The 23,257-nt window shown below is 35.6% G+C and overlaps 1 protein-coding gene across 1 annotated transcript; it reads left to right on the top strand.

The window, feature by feature from the left end:
* Nucleotides 1–3,617: 3,617 nt before the first annotated feature.
* On the top strand, nt 3,618–22,113 carry LOC132556079 (tripartite motif-containing protein 54-like). The gene is made up of 3 exons (XM_060220468.1): nt 3,618–3,706; nt 17,630–17,734; nt 18,330–22,113. The coding sequence occupies exons 2-3, from the start codon at nt 17,665–17,667 to the stop codon at nt 19,529–19,531; spliced, it is 1,272 nt and encodes a 423-aa protein (XP_060076451.1). The 5' UTR covers nt 3,618–3,706; nt 17,630–17,664; the 3' UTR covers nt 19,532–22,113.
* Nucleotides 22,114–23,257: the final 1,144 nt, after the last annotated feature.

The raw sequence follows: 23,257 nt of genomic DNA, 5'->3' as shown, positions 1-23,257 counted from the left end.
ACTCGTCACTTCCTGTGAAGACTTTTGTTAATGGCTCGTCACTTCCTGATGTAGTTTTCCATTTATGACTCGTCACTTCCTGTTGTAGTCTTCCGTTTATGACTTGTTACTTCCTGTTGTAGTATTTCGTTTATGACTCGTCACTTTCTGTTGTAGTCTTTCGTTTATGACTTGTCACTTCCTGTTGTAGTCTTTCGTTTATGATTTGTCGCTTCCTGTTGTAGACTTTTGTTTATGACTTGTCACTTCCTGTTGTAGACTTTTGTTTATAATTTGTCACTTCCTGTTGTAGACTTTTGTTTTTTATAAGTAACTTCCTGTTGTAATTTCTCACTGTAAATCATCACGTTTTGTTATAATTGACTTTTGTTTCTGGTTCATCTATTTTTTGGCTCATCAGTTCTTGTTGTGAAGCAGAAAATGTTCTGGAACACTTTGTCGTATTCACTTTGTACGGTTGCCGCTAAGGCCGTAATCTTGTCTTTATTTTAACTTTTGGTTTAACCGAAGTAGAATTTGTGTTGACATGCCGGTGATCACTTTGTTGTATTTGGCTAAACTGGATCTATTTAATAGTGCTTATCTTTGGTATATTTTCTATAATCCTTTATCATTGTCTGGAAATACTGTTTTAATCCTTTGTCACATCACAGTGACCACTGACTTAATCCACCACTGAAATGAAGCAACAAAAAGCACAGGACATGCAAAGATACATGGAAACTAAGAGTGAGAGTAAGTATAAAAGATATGCCAAAACCAGAAACAAGTAAAATGGCGGCTAAGGAAAGCCAGAAGGGAAGGAAAACAAGTATAAAAGAGCATGTAAAGCAACAACTCCAAACGTTTTTGGAAGTACGTAAACTCCACGAGAAAAATTAAAACAGGTATTTCAGACTTGAAGAGACTACATGGAGATGAGCAGCAGATGGCAGTACAAGACAGACAAAGCCGAGGTCCTAGCCAAATTCTTTAGTAGTGGTTTTACAGAGGAACCTCCGGGCACGTTACCTGAATTTTAAAACAGAACTCCAATCCTCCCTTTCAAGGAAATTGTCAGTTATCAGAATGTCGTGGAAAAATTACTTGTGAATTTAAATGAAAAAAGTCACAGAGACCTGATAGGATGCAAAGGGAAAACATAGAATGCACAGGGACAAGATAGTATGCACAGGGACCAGATAGAATGTACAAGGACCAAATAGAATGCACAGGGACCAGATAGAATGCACAGGGAGCAAATAGTATGCACAGGGACCAGATAGAATGCACAGGGAACAGATAGAATGCACAGGGACCAGATAGAATGCACAGGGAACAGATAGAATGCACAGGGACCAGATAGAACGCAAAGGGACCAGATAGTATGCACAGGGACCAGATAGAATGCACACGGAACAGATAGAATGCACAGGGAACAGATAGAAAGCACAGGGACCAGATAGAATGCACAGGGACCAGATAGAACGCAAAGGGACCAGATAGAATGCACAGGGACCTGATAGAAAGCACAGGGACCAGATAGAATGCACAGGGACCTTAGAGAATGCACAGGGACCTGAGAGAATGCACAAGGACCTGAGAAAATGCACAGGGACCTGAGAAAATGCACTCAAATATTCTAAAATAGATAAGAAATAATATAAGTTCCTCTTTGGTAGATATATTTAACAAATCATTGTCAGAAGGAAAACTACAGGAAGTCTGGAAAGAAGCAAACATAACCGCAGTGATGTCATCATCCGCATGACTAAAGTGTGTGTGTGTGTGTGTGTGTGTGTGTGTGTGTGTGAGGGTGTGTGTGTGTGTGCGCGCCTTACAAGTGTAATAGTGAAGACACTAGAAAAAACTTGTAAGAGATAGTATTGTTAAACATATGAACAAAAATAACTTGTTAAGTCACAAACAATTTGGGTTTATCTCTGGGAGTCAACCCAACTACAATTGCTAACAGTACTTGAAGAATGGACAGAAATGATAGACAAAGGTGGAAAGTTAGATGTCATATACATGGATTTCATGCAGGCATTTGATATAGTGCCACACCAGCGTTTACTAAAAAGTGACCAGGATATGGTGTAAGCTTTCAGATCGTAGAGTGGACTTTCTTAGAAACAGATGTTGACTAGCGAGCAATAGTCAACGGCGAGTCATCTGAAGCATACCCGGTAGTGAGTGGTATCCCCCAGGCCCAATATTATTTGTTGTTTACATCAACGACCTTCCAAAAACACCAGTGTCCCGATCGCCACTTTTTGCCGATGATACTAAATTATATAGACAGATCAGCAGCGGCGAGGATATTGAAACACTTTGGAATGATTTGGACAATTTTGACAAGATGTCGAACAAGATGTTGCTCAAAGCGACTCAAAAACGAAAATATTATATGGAAGGATCCGGAGGAGAAAGAATGCAGCTGGAAAATGTTACGAACAAAAAGGACATTGGTGTCATCATAGACGAGGACTTTAACTTAAAAACGCCCATACAGTTAACGGTCAATAAAGCAAACTGTATATTAGGATTGACAAGGAGATATGTTGTATACCTGGACGAATCCATGTTTAAAACGTTATCTAAAGCACTTTTTAGATCCCGCCTGTAATCTGCTGCGAGTGTCCGGAGCCCATCAAAAGTAAAAGATAAAGAACTCATTGAAAATGTGCAGAGAAGGTCTACAAAAGTACTCCTTGGACTTAAAAATCTGTCTTACCCGCAACGGTTGTAAAAAGTTAAATCTGCAGACACTACAACACCACAGGACAAGAGGAGATAAACGTTTTCACAATATTAACTGAATATATAATAGTAGGGTAACAAGAGACCTTTTCCATATGGACAATATGAATAGGACCAGAGGTCACGATCAAAAATATTTAAGAAGCGATATCGTCTTGATGGAAGGAATAATTTCTTCAGCTATCGAGTTGTAGATTTAAGGAATAGCTTACCCCAAAATGTTGCCAATGCTGAATCTGTGATACAATTTGAAATAAGACTAGATGAACACTGGAAAAATAACCCTATACAGTAACTTATGTTAAGCCATTACACTGAGGAATTCTTTACATTATGCTATGTATTGATATTGATATGGACATCGAGGCTATAAGCCTGCGTCCATTACTTATGCTACTAAAAATAACTGAGATTTGGGCAGCCCATTAGTACATTTAATTAGGGTAGGTTTCTAGTATACGGTTGTACCAGCAGCAACTCTATACTTTTCAAGTTTTACGTAATCAAATTTTTAACCTGAATTAATACGACTCCTTATAAAATGTCACCTAAAAGGAAATACCTAATTATACACCCACACGCACAGCTTTGATTTATATCTATACTGTACATCGGTCTGGTCTGTCAATATTAACTCGTGGTGTACAAACAATAATTAAGCTGGGCTAAGCAGATCATTGGTCTAGTGGTCGTACCAGCAAATCCATGTCTTTATTCATGTCTTGATTTTTTTTCCTTTTCTTTTGAAACATTACGTCCGCCTACGTTTAAACCTCAATCGTTACGTCTCAGTTTTTGTCCATGCGCAGTAAGATGTAAAACAAGGTCATGGGCGATCGTCGCGCGCAACGTATTATGAACAACGGGCAGACGACAGCTAACATGGCAGCTCCACTTTATCATCCTGGTGCTAGGGTTGCCGCCCTGGTCGAATGATGAGCACCTTATCCCCCGGCTAAACAAGGTAGGCAATGTCACCATTTAAAGTGACCATTTGGCAGCTTGACTTCTTGGCGCGACATCAATCACAACAGGTGGTTTAAAATCTAGCGTAATGTCGGCGGAGAGGTTCGTTCCTCATAATATATACTGTACAGTACGTTTTAGAATTACTGTTTTCACTTTTATCCCACCTAATAAGTATAATCGAATTACATTGAACCTCCGCTTTGAAATAGCAGTTATATGCCTATATGTCATACTTGGACTGATTCTGTTGACGTCCACCGTACGGTGCATGGTTCAATGCGTCCGTCAGACATCAAAATGTTACGTAGTTTGAAAGGGTATGAAGGTAGTTTTGACTATGTGACTATTGTGATTGTCAACATGCTGTCGCTCAGTAGCCACCGGGCGAAAAGGGAGGCTCTCGACACAGAGACACGGTCGTGCCGTCAACATAGGAGACCGTTCATTCTACTGCACTTTTGAAGGAACAAGTGTGAAGATTTTTAGATTTGTGTACGTCCTCATAATTTTAGTGTTTATTTGAAAAAGTATGGCCTTTGTATTCCAAATGAGTAGAAGATAAATATGTCCGCAAAGTATTGCATTATTTCAATAGATTCAAGCATTTTGTTATATGATAAGCTAAACTTTTATCTTTTATTCACTTTTGCTCCCAACAGTATTTTCCCATTTTGGTTTTAAAATTTCTCAATAAACTTGAATCTAGTTGTAAATAAAAGAGCTGTGGTTTTACTACATACATCAGTATGTGTTAAAAATTTATACCTTTCAAATGCTAGACTGAAATTCATGATATTAAGAGAATTAGAAACTTATGTGCCTTTAGAATAATAAGCTTCCATAATAAAAGTACTACTGTTGTCTAAACATCACATTTGTTATGTGTTCTGTACCTTTCACAATTCATAGCACTATTTCTCTTTAGATTAAACATTAGCAAAGAAAATGCACACACATAAAACCAAAGTCTTGATGTGAAAGCTTCATTCAAAATTAGTTAAATATTTAAAACAATCTTGGATATTATATGAAACAAACATAATTGAATACAAGTAACTATATTAAACTAGAACAGAAGACAATTCACCGTTTGCTACGGTATCTCATGAACTGTGGGACCTAATAAGTGCACCTTTCCATAGGAGCTAGTCTACATACCTTTTTTTCAGGGTAAGAGGATGAGTTTGCTAATTGAAACCCACTGAAAAAGTTTCTAGTATGACTGAGCTGAACTTCAGTCTTTTGAACATAGGCTTTGTTTTAGATAAATGGAAAAAAAGAACAAAAATCACTCTGATTAGTAATAGTATTAACAATAACCATGGATGAGTGGATGTAACTGTTCGTGATTGACAGGTATACAGTAGAGGTGTAACAATATATTGATGAATTGATTACAATAAACTTGTTCAATTTCAATGCATCAATTTATCAATTGAAATTGATTTATTATTGTAATTTTCATTTGATCCATCATCTACCCAGTGTGGAGTTATTGATTAAATCATTAACAGTTTGGTGTCATCTCGTCAAAGTTATTTATGGATGTTTCTCAAAGCCCCTAAAGCAGGAATTCTTATAATTACAAAGTAGAAGTGTCTTAACAAACAGGTATGATTGACTTTGTTCAAATAATATTAACTCAAATGTCAAGTACAGCATTACACTGATCAAGGGGAGGTCACTCTAATTTGCCAAAAACACAGGAGCTGGAGCACTGATGCAAAATTCATCATTGTGAAAACAATTTTTGTATTTATACAGGAAAACTTTCATCAATTGTTTTTGCTACATAAAGGTCTGTAAATGAAAAAAAAAATATTCATTGTTGTATTTGTCATCATACTTGTATATTATGGAGCATTTCCCTTTTGTGATTTTTTAAGCACACTACGCTTGTTAGGTTGAATACAGTAAGGGAGGAAAGTGTAATATTTGATGAAATACAGGGCTCTCGATCTGCCAGATTTGGGGCCGAATTCCCAATGCAAAATAGTATCTTTTTTCCCAATTTAGACCCCAAGTTTTCTCAATTCTAAGGAAAACGCCGCTATTTTTCCCAATTCTAAGGGCCCCGGGCCCCAGTCCCAAAATGGGGTGCGAGAGCCCTGAAATAGTAATAAATTTTGTTTACATTGTACACATAAGACATGAATCATGATCGTCAAACAAACTTACATCTGCTTTCTAAATCTGTTTGAATTGTAACTTTCTTCAGGGAAAGAAAAAAGATTGAAGTATGATTGATTGGAATATGTTTAAAAGCCAACATGTATGCATGGGGTAAGGCAGATTTTGTTATTAATTAAGGCATGATAAAGGGATTATTTTTTGTTTTACTTGAAAAGTCAGCTTGCAGTAGATTTATTTATTCTAGAATGAGAACTAATATCTCTCCACATTGTCAATGATAGCAATACTTTGTGCCAGCGTTTTTATATTCCAAAAAGACAAAGTCTCAAGTGACCTAATGCAATCATCTTGTGTCTGGCATGGTGCTTCGTTGTTCATAACTATTATTTTCTGTTTTGACTTCTTCTCAATAACCTAAAGGTCCAGGGTCATGATATAAGGCAAGTTGCCTGCCTGTGTAATGTTGTGCGATCCCACAACTGTATTATCAGTTTACCTATTTTCAAAATAAGAGCTATCAAATGTGTTGAAATCTTTAAAATCTTTTTATGACTTCTTATCAATAACAGATATTGGACCAGCTGCATGATGAGATGAAGGACTACCAAGCTTGTTCAAATGAATGACCTTGACCTACTTTTTAGGTCGCAGGGGTCAAGTGTGTTAAAATCTTTAAATGGCTTCTTCTCAATAAGCAAATGAACCGGAGTCATGATATTAGCAGGGCTCGATGTAAACGGTTGCCAGATTGCCTGTGGCAAGTAAAAATTGGTGTTGGGCAACATGATTTTACCAGTAATTTGCCCGATCGGGCAAGCGAAAAACATTCAGCCAGATATATGATCAAAGTCTTCTGTTAACGATCATGTCATGTACTGGTAGAAATATCGTATTGAAAATCATTACTACATTTTCTTACTTAAGTCTTCCTGAAATGTCAACTCTAAAATAACACATCCTGACAAATGTTTCCTTTAGGCAGGTTTGCAAATTTGATAGTTCTGTTTGAGCTTGTACTTAGTATGCCTCTCTCAACTAGCTGTGTGGAAAGAGGATTCTCTGCAGTCAAATGTATCAAAACAGACTGGAGATCAAGCTTTGGAGTTGACACCCTTGAGCATTTGATGAGGATTTCATTGAATGGACAAAGTACCTCAGAATTTGACCCAAACTTGGCTATTAAACACTGGTGGGAATCTGGTGAATGATCACGAATGCCTTGTTGTGAATAAAAACATAAACTTGTTACTTCATTACATTTTAAGAGACTGTAAATAAAAGACAATCTAAAGGAACATAAGATAGTCTCTTTTTTTTCAAACATACAGTGCAATGTTTACACTAGAGTAAAAACCTAATAATTCAATATCATTTGTATGGACAAGTTAATTTCGGCAACAGGCAAGTAGAAATAGAAAAGGTAACGTCGAGGCTTGATTAGGCCAGTAGTGTGCAGGGATGAATGCCTATCATGTTGTTGAAATGAATGACCTTGACCTTCATTCAAGTTCAAGGGGTCAAATAGGCTAAACAACAATAACCAACAGTATTATCAGTTCCGTTTAATTGAAAATTAAACCCTTGTATTTAGAAACAGTATAAACTTTGTAAGTTATCAGTTCTGTTCTGTCTGCCCCAATGCTAATGGACAGTTTTTAAAACTGTCCAAAGACCTGAAGACCTCACGTGACTATTAAGACCCACGGGCCTCTTGTTTCTCCATAATTGTGGAATGTACACAAGTTATGATTTAGCATCTTGGTTCATTAATGAAGTTATCTCGATCCTCTCCCTTAGAGTACTTAAGTCTGAATTTTGAGGTTAATAACACTTTACAGTTATTACACAAGTTTGTGTCACATATTACCACTACAAGTGGCAACCTGTGTAATTGTGGCAAATAAGACTTCTAAGGGATGTCAACAACAACAGTAACCTTTATGTAAGTGTATATAGTTAGTGAAGTTTACCTGTCTTCCAATTTTTCATTTTACTTGGAAGAAATGGGCAAGGATCAGATAAATGGAAATAATTACGGGCGTCACATATAAGACTTATTTCTCAATGAAAAATATATGAATATTTCATCACAAGAGTTATTTTAATTCAATTTTGACAGTGCATATAACTGAAATAACATGGTGTCAGCACCTATTAAAATATTTGATTAATATTCAAATTTGTTAAAAATGTCAACTAAAATCGAAAGATATATAAGGGTATTCAGAACCATGCATGTCAAAATCCAAAATTTTCAGTTTTGTGAAAATGAGCCAGAAAAGATGAAGCATAGGCATCAAAGTTAAGATATTAAAGATAATAAATAACCCAAATAATTAAAGTAATCATCTGTTTTATCGTTTAAAAATATAAAGACAAAATGCTGTGATGGACGTAACTTGAAGGGTCAAACATGATGTCGCTAGATTTTTGGTATTATTTTAGTGTGACCTAACGCAGCATAATCAGGAAAAAAATGACTACATAAATAATATCAATTAACGAAGTGCAGAACGTTCTAGACATGTCAGAGTATATATTGAGCTAATTTGAAGTATTTTCCTTCCCCCGTGTGGAATTCGGTCAGTTTTGTTACGGGCGTTCGGGTCCGGTAATTTACGGTTTCCGGATACTACATTGCGACACAATTTGCTGTTTCCATCTTTAGTGTGTCATTGTGTGTATAACATCACCAAAAGTGGTGTACAGTCGGAAGATGGCTTCTGTGTGGGTGAGTATGTGCGATCGGTCAACATATTCTCAGTTGTTACGGGCATCACGTAATTTTATGAATGTGAATAGATGACGAACGGTACAATAAATGTATACAATTTTGAGTTGTGATTCAGTTTAACACTGTCACGCATTCATTCAGATGTTTTGTCGAAAATAAATGTAGAGCACAAGGAGTATGATGAACGATTTGCCGTTCGCCCGTAACATTTTGACAAGTTATGCACGAACGTATGTAACAGATTGACAGTTAGTCATGTCAATTGTTACGGGCGCACCGTCGTCTTCAAATTTACAGCAGATTTTTTGTAACTGAGTTTCTTCGCATTACTTACTTGAAACTATTATAACGAAATTAAACATTTGCAATTTTACACGAACAATCGTCGCCGCTGGGTCATATTTCACATACCTTGTGACGGACACATTACTTTGACATCAGTGAATGCTTTGGACGTAATATTTTGACTTCATTTTTGTAAGTAACATGGTCAATAGTTACAGCCGTGCACTTCAACTAATGAAATCATGTATATTTCTTGAAAAGGGTTCTGTCCATAAACAGTTTCTTTGTATTTTAATTATTCCATGGTCAATCTTTCAGTTTTCCAAAGGGAATATATATTAAAGTCTTGCATGGAGAAAAATCATTCCCTGCAGTAGTAAGTGTGTTGTGTTCTGTTGATTTCCAAGTTAAAAACGTTTACTACAAGTTGTTTGTGTTTTACCACATGTTCACTTCTGGAAACAAACTTAACATATATTCATATTTAAAAAGAATGTATGTTGATCTTAATTTCAAGACACCAGGTTCTCTTCTCCAGGTAAACTAAAATCTAATAGAATATACCTTTATGGAAATGGTTATATGCCAGGTTTCTAAAAATCTTTAAAATACTATTTTAGTACAAAAACTTTGATAATTTTGATCAACATTCTTTTTGATATATAAATATTTATGAAGCCTCACAAAAAGTTATTTTGAGGTTCATGAATCTTTCCATTTATTTACATTTGTGTACATTGACAACATTTTCGAACTCTATGAAAATGTCAAAAATGTGTAAAGGAGTCGTGAACAGTTTAATTCAAGTTATATGTCTTTTTCAAGCTCTAGTCTCATCTCATGTCTTCATAGTTTCCATATTGGCTTCCTGCTTTCTTATTGCATGGTCAAAATTGAAACATTGGATCCAGTAACAAGTCGCAGTCTAGGTCTTATCAGTAATGCAATAAACTAAATGACATTGTAAATGATAAATTCATGGACTACTTATCAGTCACTCAAGGAATTAAGCAGAGACTAGGTTAGAGAAAAAATAACATGCATTATTTATCTAATATTTAGGTGGAAACTTGGCCATGGGTAAAATATTTCACCAAAAATTGTGGTAAATGGAGCCCACAAAACATATCACACACAATCCTGGCAAGCGATGTAGAGAATGTCCTGCAGCCACCAGACATCTCAGCTACAGGATACAGGATTTATTACAAGTTTAAAGGTACATATTATTACTAACATTGCTGGAAAATAATTCAATAATTCCAAAGATAAGATATAAATAACAAATTTTGATAAAACACTAAAATAAGTACTTTACTCATTGTTAAAGAAACATTTAAGTTAAAAAAAAACACATAAGTAACTGCTTTTTTGCTAGAAATACTTACATATTTTTATTACATCTTATTCCAGATTTCTAACAGATGTGACATGAGCTGACCAAAGATGGCTGTACATGATGTGAAATGTTCAAAATAAAATTGATTGATTCGTAATTGTTTTAAATCTCTTTCTTTCTTTGTCACTTGCAATATCTGTGTCAATTTGTTACCTCCAAACAAGCTTCAAGTTATCAACATGTCAATCTGTCAAAAGTTACGTCCATACGGAAAAACAACCTAAAATGTTGAAATGTTTGAAAATTTGGCATTTTTATAATTGAAAGCATTTCTTTAATCTTGAAAATTATTGATTTTCATAAAAGAAATACAATACATTCTGTTTCTTCTGAACTTGTATGCTTTAAATAATAAAAAAAAATGGTGCATAATACTGTTACGTCCATCACATCAATAAAATAGGTGAAATGGTGCTTTTGGAAAATAGCTGCTTTACTTAAAAGAAACACTTGGATAATACTACTCTATATTTTCTAAATGGCTAATAAAATCTTGAATATGTGGTGCTAAAAATGCCAAAAAACATTGATTTTAAATGTCAATGTTACGTCTATCACAGTTGTCCACTTGAACTTTATAGCATTTTATTTTCAATTGAAATGGACCAGTTATCTTTTATTTGCTTTTATTAAGAAGAAAAGGTTTCAAGCTTTATAAAAAGCCTAAAAAATAAGGTTTTCAACAACAATTAAAAAGTCGATGTGACACCCGTAACTATTTCCATTTATCTGATCCTTGCCCAAATGCATAAGGACCAAGAAGAAAAATATCAATTAAGTGCATAAGCCTGACCAGGTGGTTCATTGATATATTACTTTGTTGAAGGGAGAGATGACCGGAAAACATCTGTTAAGATAACAGCAGAATTTATTAGTTACATGTTTAGGCATACTAGATATGCCATCCTCAAAAAAATGTAATAATTCAAGTGATGCCTCTGACTAACAACTACACATGTTTACAGTTAATGTTGGAGATAATACACAGGTTTTCATGAAGTCATAGTTTGCACAATAATAACTGATGAAAGTAAATATGCACTGTCAACAGATGATAAGTCCTGATCTTACAGCTTTCCTTTTTTGTACTAAGAGCATTTTCAATGCTCTTCAGCATGTTGCTGTCGCCCCTGGCCCTGAGTATCAGTACTTCGTTTTCATTGGTTCATAAATCGAAAGTTTACTCCTACTCCATCTGCCGGACATTACCGTAATCATTGGATTATTGCCCCTACAAGTTGCTGATGCTAGTCATTAAATGAAACAACCTTATCGACATTTTCTTCATTACTTGTACATCAAGAAAACGTTCTGTGTTGTGTTTAAATGATAATCAGACATCGAAATTTGTAGATACAATGACAAAGACTCACGTTTTATGGTGGTAAATTTTGCGAGGCGATGCCAATATGGCGGCTTAACTTTCTTTTCCGCGCGATGCATTGTGGGTGTCATATATCTTTCTTTTTTTCTTTTTCGAAAATTTTCATCCCGTTTAATACTGTTGAAATCTTTTGAAAATACTGAAATATGTAGTTGAAAATAAGAATGAAACTAAAATAAGAATGATTTAGAGTAGCATAAAATTTTGACGGAAACAGCCGGGATGCTTTTTGCTGCTGGACCCTGAAAGAAGACGGCGGCAGAAAGAAGATGGCGGGTATTCTATGTAGGTAAGTATCACTATATATATATATATATATAAGCTGAATCTAAAGTCAATACTTATACTGAACTAGCAATTGCATTTTTTGCAAAAATTCATTTGAAATGAGCTATCGCATGTATTGAATTTAGGCTCGACGGCGACGCGCAAGCTGGGCACTGCCGCCATGGCACTTTTTTTCAAAATATTTTCAAGACTTTTCCTTTGAAGCAGTATGCATTTGAAAAATGTTATGTAAGCATCTAGCACATTTTGTTGCTTCCGTAAAGTATTTCAGTGTTTTGAAATGAATTTACTTTTGAATGATCGTTTCATAATGGTCTCATCGCAGTCACTTCTGTCAGTGGCCCAACAGATCGGAAATTAAACAGAAAAAATCTTATCCGTAATATTGTACCAGGGACGTATATATGTTAATGTATAGGTATATTGTACTGTACTACTTACGCTACCGTGAATAGATCTAGGAATCTATCTGTGTAATATATCGATTTTACTTTAAAATATCGGTCACTGTCCGTGCTATTGTAGATCTAGCTCTTTCAAATTTCTGATCGGAGATAATTTAGAAGTACCTCAAGGCCAGGGTATGAAATCGTACGGGAACTCTACAGCTATGCTAATTGTAAGGTTTACAAGTGAAGTTATAGTTTTAGTTTAAATTTAGTTTTTGTCTTTCTGACATGATGTCTCGTTGATTCTGTTGAAGAGTGATGCATGTGAACGATTGCAATATAAAGATTGGGAATAATGAAGATGTCAATTGACATCTGAATCCCGGAAAGTGTTTTAATAAAGATTAGGATAAACCTAGCAAAGTGTTAGGTCCCAGTGTGAATATGTAAAGTGTTAGGTCCCAGTGTGAATGTGTAAAATGTAATTGGTACAATTCTTATTATGCCTGAACTTTTGATATATGTACTGTATTTGTTATCTCAGAAATTTCAGTATTATGTCAACTGCTTCCACTTTCAGTTCAACACTTGATTCATCAATTTTACACAGCCCTAGGCTCAATATTTGTCATAAATTGTCGACTGTTTTTAAGCGTTTTAGAGTTTTGTTTCCATGGTGAATGGAATGAAATGGGATAAATAGTCTAACCAATACCCCTCGAGAGGGCATTGCCATTACAGGTATTTTCAAAATAATTAAATAACCATTACATGACGGCCCAATGTAATTAATTAAATTACATATTACTTTTCAAGTCAAAATGATTTTTTTAATACAAACGTCAAAATAAATTACCGTACTGCACAGATTTATCACACAAACTTAATTTTATGATTCAATCTCTGTATGACCATGGTCAAGATATTATCATTTTGCTAGCTGTCCATCGCTTAATAATTTGACAGTATATTTAATATAGACTCCTATTGGGAAGACTATAAGCTTATACAGAAGTGTATATTTCTTGCACATAATCATAGCAATAATGAAATATAGTTATTTATTTCCCTTACTCTCTTTCAGCAAGTGGATGTCCCTGAAGAAATGAAATCTGGAATGGTAGAAGGTATCTCTATTGATTTTTCTAAGTTGGAATTGGCTATGGTGACCAACAATGGATTTGAGGACCTTATGGTGGAGAAAAACGTCTTCTTTCCGGCCTCCAATTAGATGTTGAAGATGATTAATCACTTGAGGAGATGCTAACAACCATGTTGCCTTTTAATGTCACAGTACTTTCTAAAGGCGGCAGTATATTTACCATCACAAAAGAAGAATCAGCAAATCGTGGAAACTAAAAAAACTGTGGAAAAGATCATTGTATACTGCATTTGTAGTAAATTTGTATACAATCTTCAGTTTACTTGAGTAGAAAGATTCACTAGTTATACCAAGTTTGTGTAGAAAGGATCACTGTATACTGAGTTTGTAGTGTACATAGAAAGGTTTACTTATTTATTTTTTTTCTGAGTTTAGTGTATACAATATATAAAAAAAAACTTTTTGTAGAAAAGATCACCGCATAATGAGTTTGTTGTTTACAAATGTGTAGAAAAGATCGCTGTATACCAAGTTTATAGTTTACAATTGTCTAGAAAAATCACTGTATACTGAACATAATATGACTTCTGTTTAAAACCTTCATTTAAACTTAGGCATGTATTTTTTATGTATCTTAAAAGTCTACCTACAACAATTTTGTGTATGCAATCTTGTACTAGGATATTGACATGACAAGATTACATTGCTGATCAAAGCATGGAAAGAATACTGTATCTAAAAACTGAATAAAACAAGATATAAGCATCTGTATCATGTTTTTTTTTTATTATTATTATTATTTTTCCATAATGTCTGTCCACATGGAATTTGTAAGCACTCTTGTGCATTCTTATACCACCAAAAGGGTGGGTAAACTGGAATCAGGTTGTCTATCAGTCCATCCATCTGTTTGTCTGTCTGTAGACACATCTTGTCTGGACAACTCCATTGAAACTTTTCAGTAATATTCAGGACAATGTGTAGATGTGCATGCACCATTTTTCCTCGAAATATTGATTGCCATGGCAACTGGTCAATATAGACGGGTTTTGCTTGTCAGTCAACTTCTAAACCTGTGGACCAATTTCAACAAAACTTTGCAGGAATGTTAGGGAACATGTGCACATGCTGCTGTGTTTCAGAGGATGTCTCTGTGCAAAAGGTCACCATGGGGAGATAGCTAAGGCTGTGGGTGTCGGGGGTATTAGTTATCATTTGGATTACAGTTTCAGTTATCCCTGGGCAATGTGGAGAGGATATAGTAATGATTTTGAGGATTGAATGTAGAGGTCACAGTACTTGCATAAGTACTATATGATTAGCTTGTAAACGCATTGAGACTGAGACAGTATACCTTAATCAAATTTGGAACATGTATCCCTTATGAGAGAAGTCGGTTTCTTTAGAAATTCAGGGTCAGATGTCTAAGATCAAGGTCACAGTCAAAAAACGGATAGATGCATGGGGGTGTTCTTTGCATTACCCTCATTTTTCTATCAAATTTCACAACCTAAAAGATATTCACATCTTGCAAATTTCAAGGTCACTGTAAGGATGTTAAAAATGATAATACAAGAGGAATAAAATATCTTGCGACAAGTTTTAGAGAACAAAGAATATATAAACATGTCAACAGAATTGTAGAACCAGCAAAACAAGTGTAAAATTGAAACAAAGACAATATCTACTCAAGATTCCCTGAAAAAGTACAAGGAGAATAAGACCAGGTGTTCCGGAAGAATAGGCATCTTCTATTTTAAGTTATGGTGACATATCATATTTGTTTTAGAAAATTGGCACTCTTATGCAGTCATTTACAAACAATCTGGAAAATGAAGCTGCCCAATATTTGTATGTAGCATGTTACTTGCATGATGGTCTAACTAATGGTCTTAAACCAATAAGATACGCAGTCTTTAAAGTGATAATATGGTGTCCAAGATCAACATTTCCTACAATGTATCCAAAGAAATGGACAACTTCCCTATCATTGCATCTTTGAACCTACTTGGGACATGTATTGCATAAGTAATACTACTATGCTTGTTATTTCTGATATCTGCTGGTCATTTTTTATGGGCTGCAATGATTTACTGCTTGCATATAGTTGGTTTCAGTATATAGCAAGCTAATAACAAAGAACTTATTTTTTCAATGGTCTTAGCATACCAGTACTTTCAGTACTTTGATCTAAATTTGATGGAATATCAGATTTGGAAAGAATTAAAATAAATGTGCATACATTGTTTATAATTGTACATTGTATATACACAATTCTAAAATATGGAGCACATATCTTTCCTGGATAATTTTCATGACTTTATTCACGATGTACTTACCAATGGTCAAGTCATTACCTTAACAATAATTCAGACACTAGTCCAATTATAGCAGCCATCTTTCCTGTTGAGGCAGATGATCATGAGGCCATCATTAAAACTGTAGGTGTTGTATTATCATGCAGAAAAATGGACCCAGCTCCTTGACCCTGTGAAAACAGAATGGCTATGGGTGCTTAAGTCCATCCCCATACTGAATTTGCATTCAAATTGCCATTGACAATAACTAATCTGGTTCGATTTCCACTAGATATGCTGCCCCTGATCATCACACTACTCCCACCAAATCTGTCACACTGGCCTACACAGCAGTCTGTGAAGCATTCCTTCCCGCATTGCCATACTCACTGCCCCCATCACTGTACATCAAACACAATCTTGACTCCTTGGAGAATAAAACATTGCTCCATTGCCATCAGAGCTATCATCCGAGTCACCGGGCCCGATCAAGGCGAAGTTGCAAAGGTGTTACGACTCCTCTGACTGTTTACCTGTTGACCTTGCAAAGTCCTTGCTGCAATGGTTCCAGGAAGAAACTGAACCTAAGTGGTATTAGATGGTCTTTGTGAGGGCTGGCTGTGTTTGGCCGCTCCTAGGGCGGTCAGTCCCATGTCTTTTTACTTCACCCAAACCATCTTGCAATCTCGGGTTGTGTTGCATCAACATGGAGCATGCAAAGAGCACTTTCTCTTTCTTTTTTGGACAGACAAGACATTGTGTTAATCTATACAATTTAAAACCATCTGTTTTATGAGATTGAACTGAACAAGTCTTAAATAAAGTGAATTTGTTTTGTTCTATGAAAAAATAATTTTGAATTCCACACTTGACTGATTTCACTAAAAATGTTGGCAACTGATCCAGAGTAACTAAGAAATATCAACTGTCTGGTGTATGGAAAAGTAACTTGATCAACTTTTATACGGTCATCTGGCCTAAAGTCATAATTGTGTTTCTTGTAGTTTTCTTGCACTTTTACGCCTTGCGTTTCCATTCAGATGACTTCTTTTTAATAACCAAAATGCCTAGAATAACCCTTCTCACTGTGAAAGTTTTTGTAGTCAGATGACCATTAAGGCCCATGGACATCTTGTTAAAGTAAAATTTTGGGTGTTTTTTTTTACCAGGTCCATGGAAGTGTTGAGATCATGCTATACCATGGCATGGTCTTTAAGCTGTCTTTTTTCTTAAAAATTGCCTCTGATAATGAATGACTAAGCAGATCTTTACCCAATATAATGAGAAGTATCCTTATTTGGAAGGCAAACAAATTAGTAGCTTACCCATGAGCTGATGCCATACCACAGCCCTCCATCATCTGTTGTCTGTGGTCTCTCAACTTTTCTTACAAAGCGTTAGTCATAAATGGCCTAGGAGCACAAATTTTTGTAACTGGTGAAACTTGAGAAGAAGTTTGAAATAGGTGTTGCACAGGAAAACCATGATAGTGCAATCATGTTTTAAAACAGCCTCTCTTGCTGCCGTATCAATGTTTTGACAATGTCGTAAATAACAACACTGTGTTAGCTACCTTTCTTTAACAATTTCACCAATTTTTAGCTCAATGGCACCATTGGAACTTGAGAAGAAGTTTAAAATATGTTTTTCAAGATGGTGCCCATGGCGGTCATCTTGGATTTCAGACTTTTCAGAAAAATCACACATGGTAAGGACTATATACATGCAATAATAAAAAAAAAATCAGTGAAAAAAGTTGTTTTAACATGATGTCATTTTAATCATTATGTGAATTCTTCTCCAGTGTTTACTTCCTTCCTGTCCAGTATTTTCGTACTGTGTTTCTCAAGACTAAATCTCCTTTAGAAATACTGCAGTGTTTCTCAACAGTTTTGCTTGTTTTGCAGAGAATATCAAGAACAGCCAGGTAAAGACTCATCTTATGGCATCCATTGAGGATTCTGAGGAGAAATCGGCCAAAGTCGTGTCCCCACTACATAGAAGTGCTAAAGGTATACTATTGTAGTGTTTTGACATAGCATCCTTGAACATGCTTAAAGTTAAGGAGGCACAAAATTGATTATTTCAGACAGATTAAGCTTTATTTTGAAAAGTTGGTGTGTACATTGATCATGAGAAAACAATGTGCAGTGTACCAATGTGTCCAATGAAGTTGTTTGGAGCATTTGTTAGTTTCAATGATACTCTTGATTTTTAATTTCTTTAATGGTTGCATGTGAAGTATTATATACTATCAGTTAATCAATTAATAAATAATCAGAACTTAAAGTCTTTATCTAAAATGTGACAGATGTGATAGTTTCCTTAATCTGAAAAAGGCCCAGAACTTGTGTGTCCTGGAACAACCTTGAGCCTCTTGTTTTCCGTTCTTTGTTTCATTTCAGCCATTTCCTGTAGAAAATAGGTGACTAGCAAGTCCACTACTGGAATTTTTCTAAAAAATTCAAGTTAATGCAACACATTTTCCTAAACCTGTGTTATGTTACATATATAGAAAAATCTTCATGGTTTTGTGAAGTGATTTTGGTAAAGAATGTTTATGATTGTAATGAATACCTGATTTTTTACATTAACTATTTGTTTCAGAATTAGAGAAGCAGTTTGACCTGCTGAAGTCATTCAAAGGATCCACAGAATCTGTAGACGACAAGAGAAATATTTTCTTGGAGGAAGATCGTTTTCTGGAGACATTCCTCAGGTGTCTGATCTGCAGAGAGCTTTACAACATTACCGAACGTCCCCCAAAGATTCTGCCTTGTCATCATACTTTGTGCCAACAGTGTACTCTGAAACTTTTCGAAGGGGAAGTGGACTATCAAAAGGCACAGACACATGGGTTTGTGCCTTTGGCAGTAAGTGTTGTCTGCCCAACCTGCCGTAAGCACTTTATCACACAGGAAGCAGGTGTCCGACAACTGCCCACTGACCACCGTGTGGTACAGCTCATAGACTTTGTAAAGAACACTGACATTCAGATTATACAATACTGCGAAAAACATCAACATCAGCACCTGAACTTTTTCTGTGAGTGTTGTTGTTGCCTAGTTTGTAGAGATTGTACCATACTAGATCATAAGGAGAGTGACGGACACACTGTTTTGGATATTGAAGCAGCCAAAAATAAATACATTCAAATCTTGGATGAAGCCATGGCTGAGCTGCAGTCACAAAATACTGCTTTAAAAGAGAAGCGTGCTGCTGTGGAAAAGGTAATTGAATCCATAAATAAGGAAGAAGAAGAGTTGTCAGAGAATATTAAGGAATCTTTTATTCGATTAAGAAAGCTCTTAGAGGAAAGAGAAAAAGAATTACTTGGAATGGCACAATTAACTGTTGATGCTGAAAAACTAAAGCTAAAAGAGAAAGTAGATGAAATTGATAACAGATGCAAAGTTCTTGATTCTAAATATGATGAAATAAAATCTTCCAAAGCAGAGAACAAAGTTGAGAAACTATTTATGGCTCAAGAAGGGACAAAATCTACCAAGGAACTACCACCAATTAGTATAGCAGACGTTGACTCAAGTGTTCAAACACAGTTTACATTTAATGATAAAGATGAGAAATATCTGTCAAACAGAATAAAAAATTATGGTGAAGTTGAAACGTATACACAGATAGAGTCAACAAAACCTGTAGGTTCATCTACTAGCACATATGGTTCATCATCCTATGCAAAATATGGGAGTGCTACCTATGGAGGGTCTATGTCTTATGGCAGATACACTCCAAGTTCCTACTCTAGTAACTATGGTTACGGCAGTAGTAGAACATACTACAGACCATAGGTTATTGTGTCTATACCTTGGGTCAATATTTCTAGACTTCTGGATGGTGTGTCCAAACCTATGGTCAATATATCTAGACTTTGGGGTGGTGTGTCCAAACCTTGGGTAAGTATATCTAGACTTTGGTGGGATGTGTCCAAACCTGGTGTCAGTATAATCTAGACTTCGGGGTGGTGTGTCCAACCCTTGGGTAAGTATATCTAGACTTTGGTGGGATGTGTCCAACCCTTGGGTAAGTATATCTAGACTTCGGGGTGGTGTGTCCAACCCTTGGGTAAGTATATCTAGACTTTGGTGGGATGTGTCCAAACCTTGGGGCAGTGTACCTAGACATTAGGATGGTGTATCCAGATCTTAGGGCAGTGTACCTAGACATTAGGATGGTGTATCCAGACCTTAGAGCAGTGTATCCAGATCTTAGGGTTATGATAGGAAATCAACACTTACTGCCTGCTGCAAACCATCAATATTTGCTTCAGCTGTATATTTTCTATACATACAATGTAGTTTGACTAAAGTAAGATAACTGTATGTTATGTTTTGGTTTCTTCCATGCTGTAATAAAATGTATTAATTCTATTATGACATAGTTTCTTTACTTCAACATTAACTTTATTTTAATAACAATATTATTTCATTACTAATACACTGTACATTTAATAAGACAGTAACATGATTATCTCTTGTGTAATGTTTGATTTACAGTTTCAGGGTTGGTTAATAAATATGTAATGTCTAAGTAGGCTGACTTTTCAAAGTCATGGTTAAGTTTGGAGATAAAGATTTTTAAAGAATCACAGTCAATGCTTACCCCATTGGTATGATATGGATCTGCCCTAGTTTATTTAGTTAACTGCTTTTGCTCATGACAAATGTCAGTTGTACATGTGTTCCAGTGTGTGTATCCTTGACAGCACTCTAGCAGTTACATTCCTTAAGGGGTTTCAATCAAATTTCACACACTGATGAAGGACCAAAATACATTGGATGATCAGGATGACCTATTGTTGTGGTGTTCCCTCTGTTATGTTGTGCACTGTATGCCATATGTAAACATTTTAACATTTTGGACATCTCATTTAAAGCTGGTCAGGAAATTTGATCAGCTAATCATTTTCTACAAATCATTAATTATTGTGTACAATCAAATTTGTTTAGAAGCATCCCTTAGGAAAAAGAAAGAAATTTTAAATAAATGAGCAGTCTTGTTGATGCTCTAGCTTCTGTAGGAATGACATGATTCTGTCTTAAGCTTCCATAGTTTAAGGGACCTTAATCTGGATTCTTATAGGGCAGAGGGGTAGGGTCTTGTAGGGGAAATACATATAAATCTCTTGAAAATTTAAACTGCCAGGGGTAATGATTGCTCAGTCAGCATTGGCTGGCATTACTTTGAAGATCTTAGGTGTGTGGTAAACATTCCTACCAATGGTGACTGATGTCTCTCTGGAATCTGAGAATTGGACTCCTGGTCTAACAATCTGATGATGACCTTAGTTCTGTATGGTATGCAGTAGGTCTCCTGCTGATCCTGCTGCAGCTTATACAATTGTAGGAGGAAATACTGGTACAGGTCAACTTAATAGTCTCAGCTAGTGGGAATTTCCCTTTAGTCTAATGGTTGAGTGTACGACTGGAGACTGAAGGGTTGCCAGTGTTAACCATAGCGTTGAGTGTACGACTGGAGACTGAAAGGTCGCTAGTGTTAACCATAGTGTTGAGTGTAGGACTTGAGACTGAAGGGTCGCTAGTGTTAACCATAGTGTTGAGTGTACGACTGGAGACTGAATGGTCTCTAGTGTTAACCATAGTGTTGAGTGTAGGACTGAAGGGTCGCTAGTGTCAACCATAGTGTTGAGTGTAAGACTGGAGACTGAAAGGTCGCTAGTGTTAACGATAGTGTTGAGTGTAAGACTGGAGACTGAAGGGTCGCTAGTGCAAACCATGGTGTTGTACAGGTACAGGTATTTTCATTACTCCTTCCTATAACCCAAGGAGACCCTTTCAAGATTGTTCACAGGGTGATAGAACCAAGAAAAGTAATTTGCCATGCAATGTGAATGAAGGATATTGTTAATTACAGTTTTTCTCTTGTCTCCATGTTGTGACAGTATTACATGTAGTACAAGACATTTTGAAGTGTGTATGACAAATGGTTCTCACCTCAGGTACACATATTGTAATGTATATATGGAGTGTTTGGAATCAGTGAAGTGCCTGTGTTTCTCACCATGTTTTTGAATTAGTTGATGCACCAGTCTGACATTTTTCACGGAGAGAAAGCTAGCTGCATGCACTGTAACAAGCAACTAAGTGTAAAATCAACAATTATTTTATAAGACTATTATTTTTCTTTTATACTGACTTTTTAATTAGCTTTGAAAGCAATATTTAATTATTATAAGTCTCATTTTCATGAATTTCTGCACTGTGCTTACAGGTTAGTATGAATTTTCCACATATGCTTGTTCAGGGCTTTTTTGAGCAGAATGATATTTGTTGTAATACAAAAATCTGTGATCTCAGTATTTTATGCTTGCCTTATTATGAAAAATATTCAATTAAAAAAACAAAATATCTAATCTGTGTTTTCTCCTCCTTTACAACAGTGAATAACAGAAGTTAGCTATTTTGAAAATCATGCCGAATATTGATGTTGAATCATATCTGATTGATCTGATCGAAAGAGATGGCCTTTTTGGATTTCAATAATGAAAGTGTTATAAGCCTGCATCTAAGATTTGGAAGCTCTGTAATGAGCTGAACTGATATTTCTTCTGTGTTTCTTGTGTTCTGCAGAATATGAACAGTTCTGCTGGACCCATTGCACTTTCTAATACTTAAATGAAGAAAGTTTTGTATTGCTTTTCAGGAGGCCAAAGGTACTATGAATAGAGAAGTTTCCTTAATGTTTCCAGTTCTGTGTGACTAACATCACTCAAATTTTATACCGGTGTAGTTTTTACAGCAAATTATATTACATATTGTTTTAGGGGTCAAAGGTTAAGGCCTTAATATACTTTAACAAGAGACCCATTGTTTGATCTTTGTTCTTCCTCTTTCCAATATTCGCCATTATATAATAATCATTCAAGAAATAGCGATAATAATCGATAACTGCCATCCAAGATGGTAAGCCATCTTTGTTTTTCTAGTAAGTCGCAAAGTCAAAAGGTCAAATCTAGGGACCAAACGGAATCTACTTATGAAATTTGAGAAAGATTTGTCTAGGACGTTTCAAGAAATAGCGATAACAAACGTTCATTGTAAAAGTCCAAGATGGCTACCTGTCGGCCATTTTCTTTGTCTGCTCATTCCCAAATAAAACGGGTACAACTATGGGCCAAGGGAAACCTACATACGAAATTGGAGAAAGGTCCATCTAGTATTTGAAGAAATAGCCATAACAATCTCTTATTGTCCAAGATTTTGTTCCCTCCAATACCACACCCTCCGACAGGAAACACCAAAATGAAAATATCAAATATATTTATTGTAATGAGCGCATAATCGCCACTGACCGACAGTTTCACAATGTAAGTACAAATACATTGATAACACACTCACTCACCAATCTATCTTTCAACTTCATGACAATCTAAACATCCTGTCAACTCCGTAATTCATACAAAATCAGTTTATTAAAGTTTTAAATTTATTTACTGAAAATTATCTTTAAAATCAAGTTATGTGCACTGTCGGAGCGATTGTCGCATTCACAACACC

The sequence above is a fragment of the Ylistrum balloti genome, unplaced genomic scaffold, assembly GCF_031769215.1.
Source record: "Ylistrum balloti isolate Yb309-2 unplaced genomic scaffold, AGI_CSIRO_Ybal_v1 Utg370544, whole genome shotgun sequence".
NCBI lineage: Eukaryota > Metazoa > Mollusca > Bivalvia > Pectinida > Pectinidae > Ylistrum > Ylistrum balloti.
The sequence above is the reverse complement of the archived record's forward strand: the minus strand, read 5'-3'. Positions and strand labels throughout refer to the sequence as shown.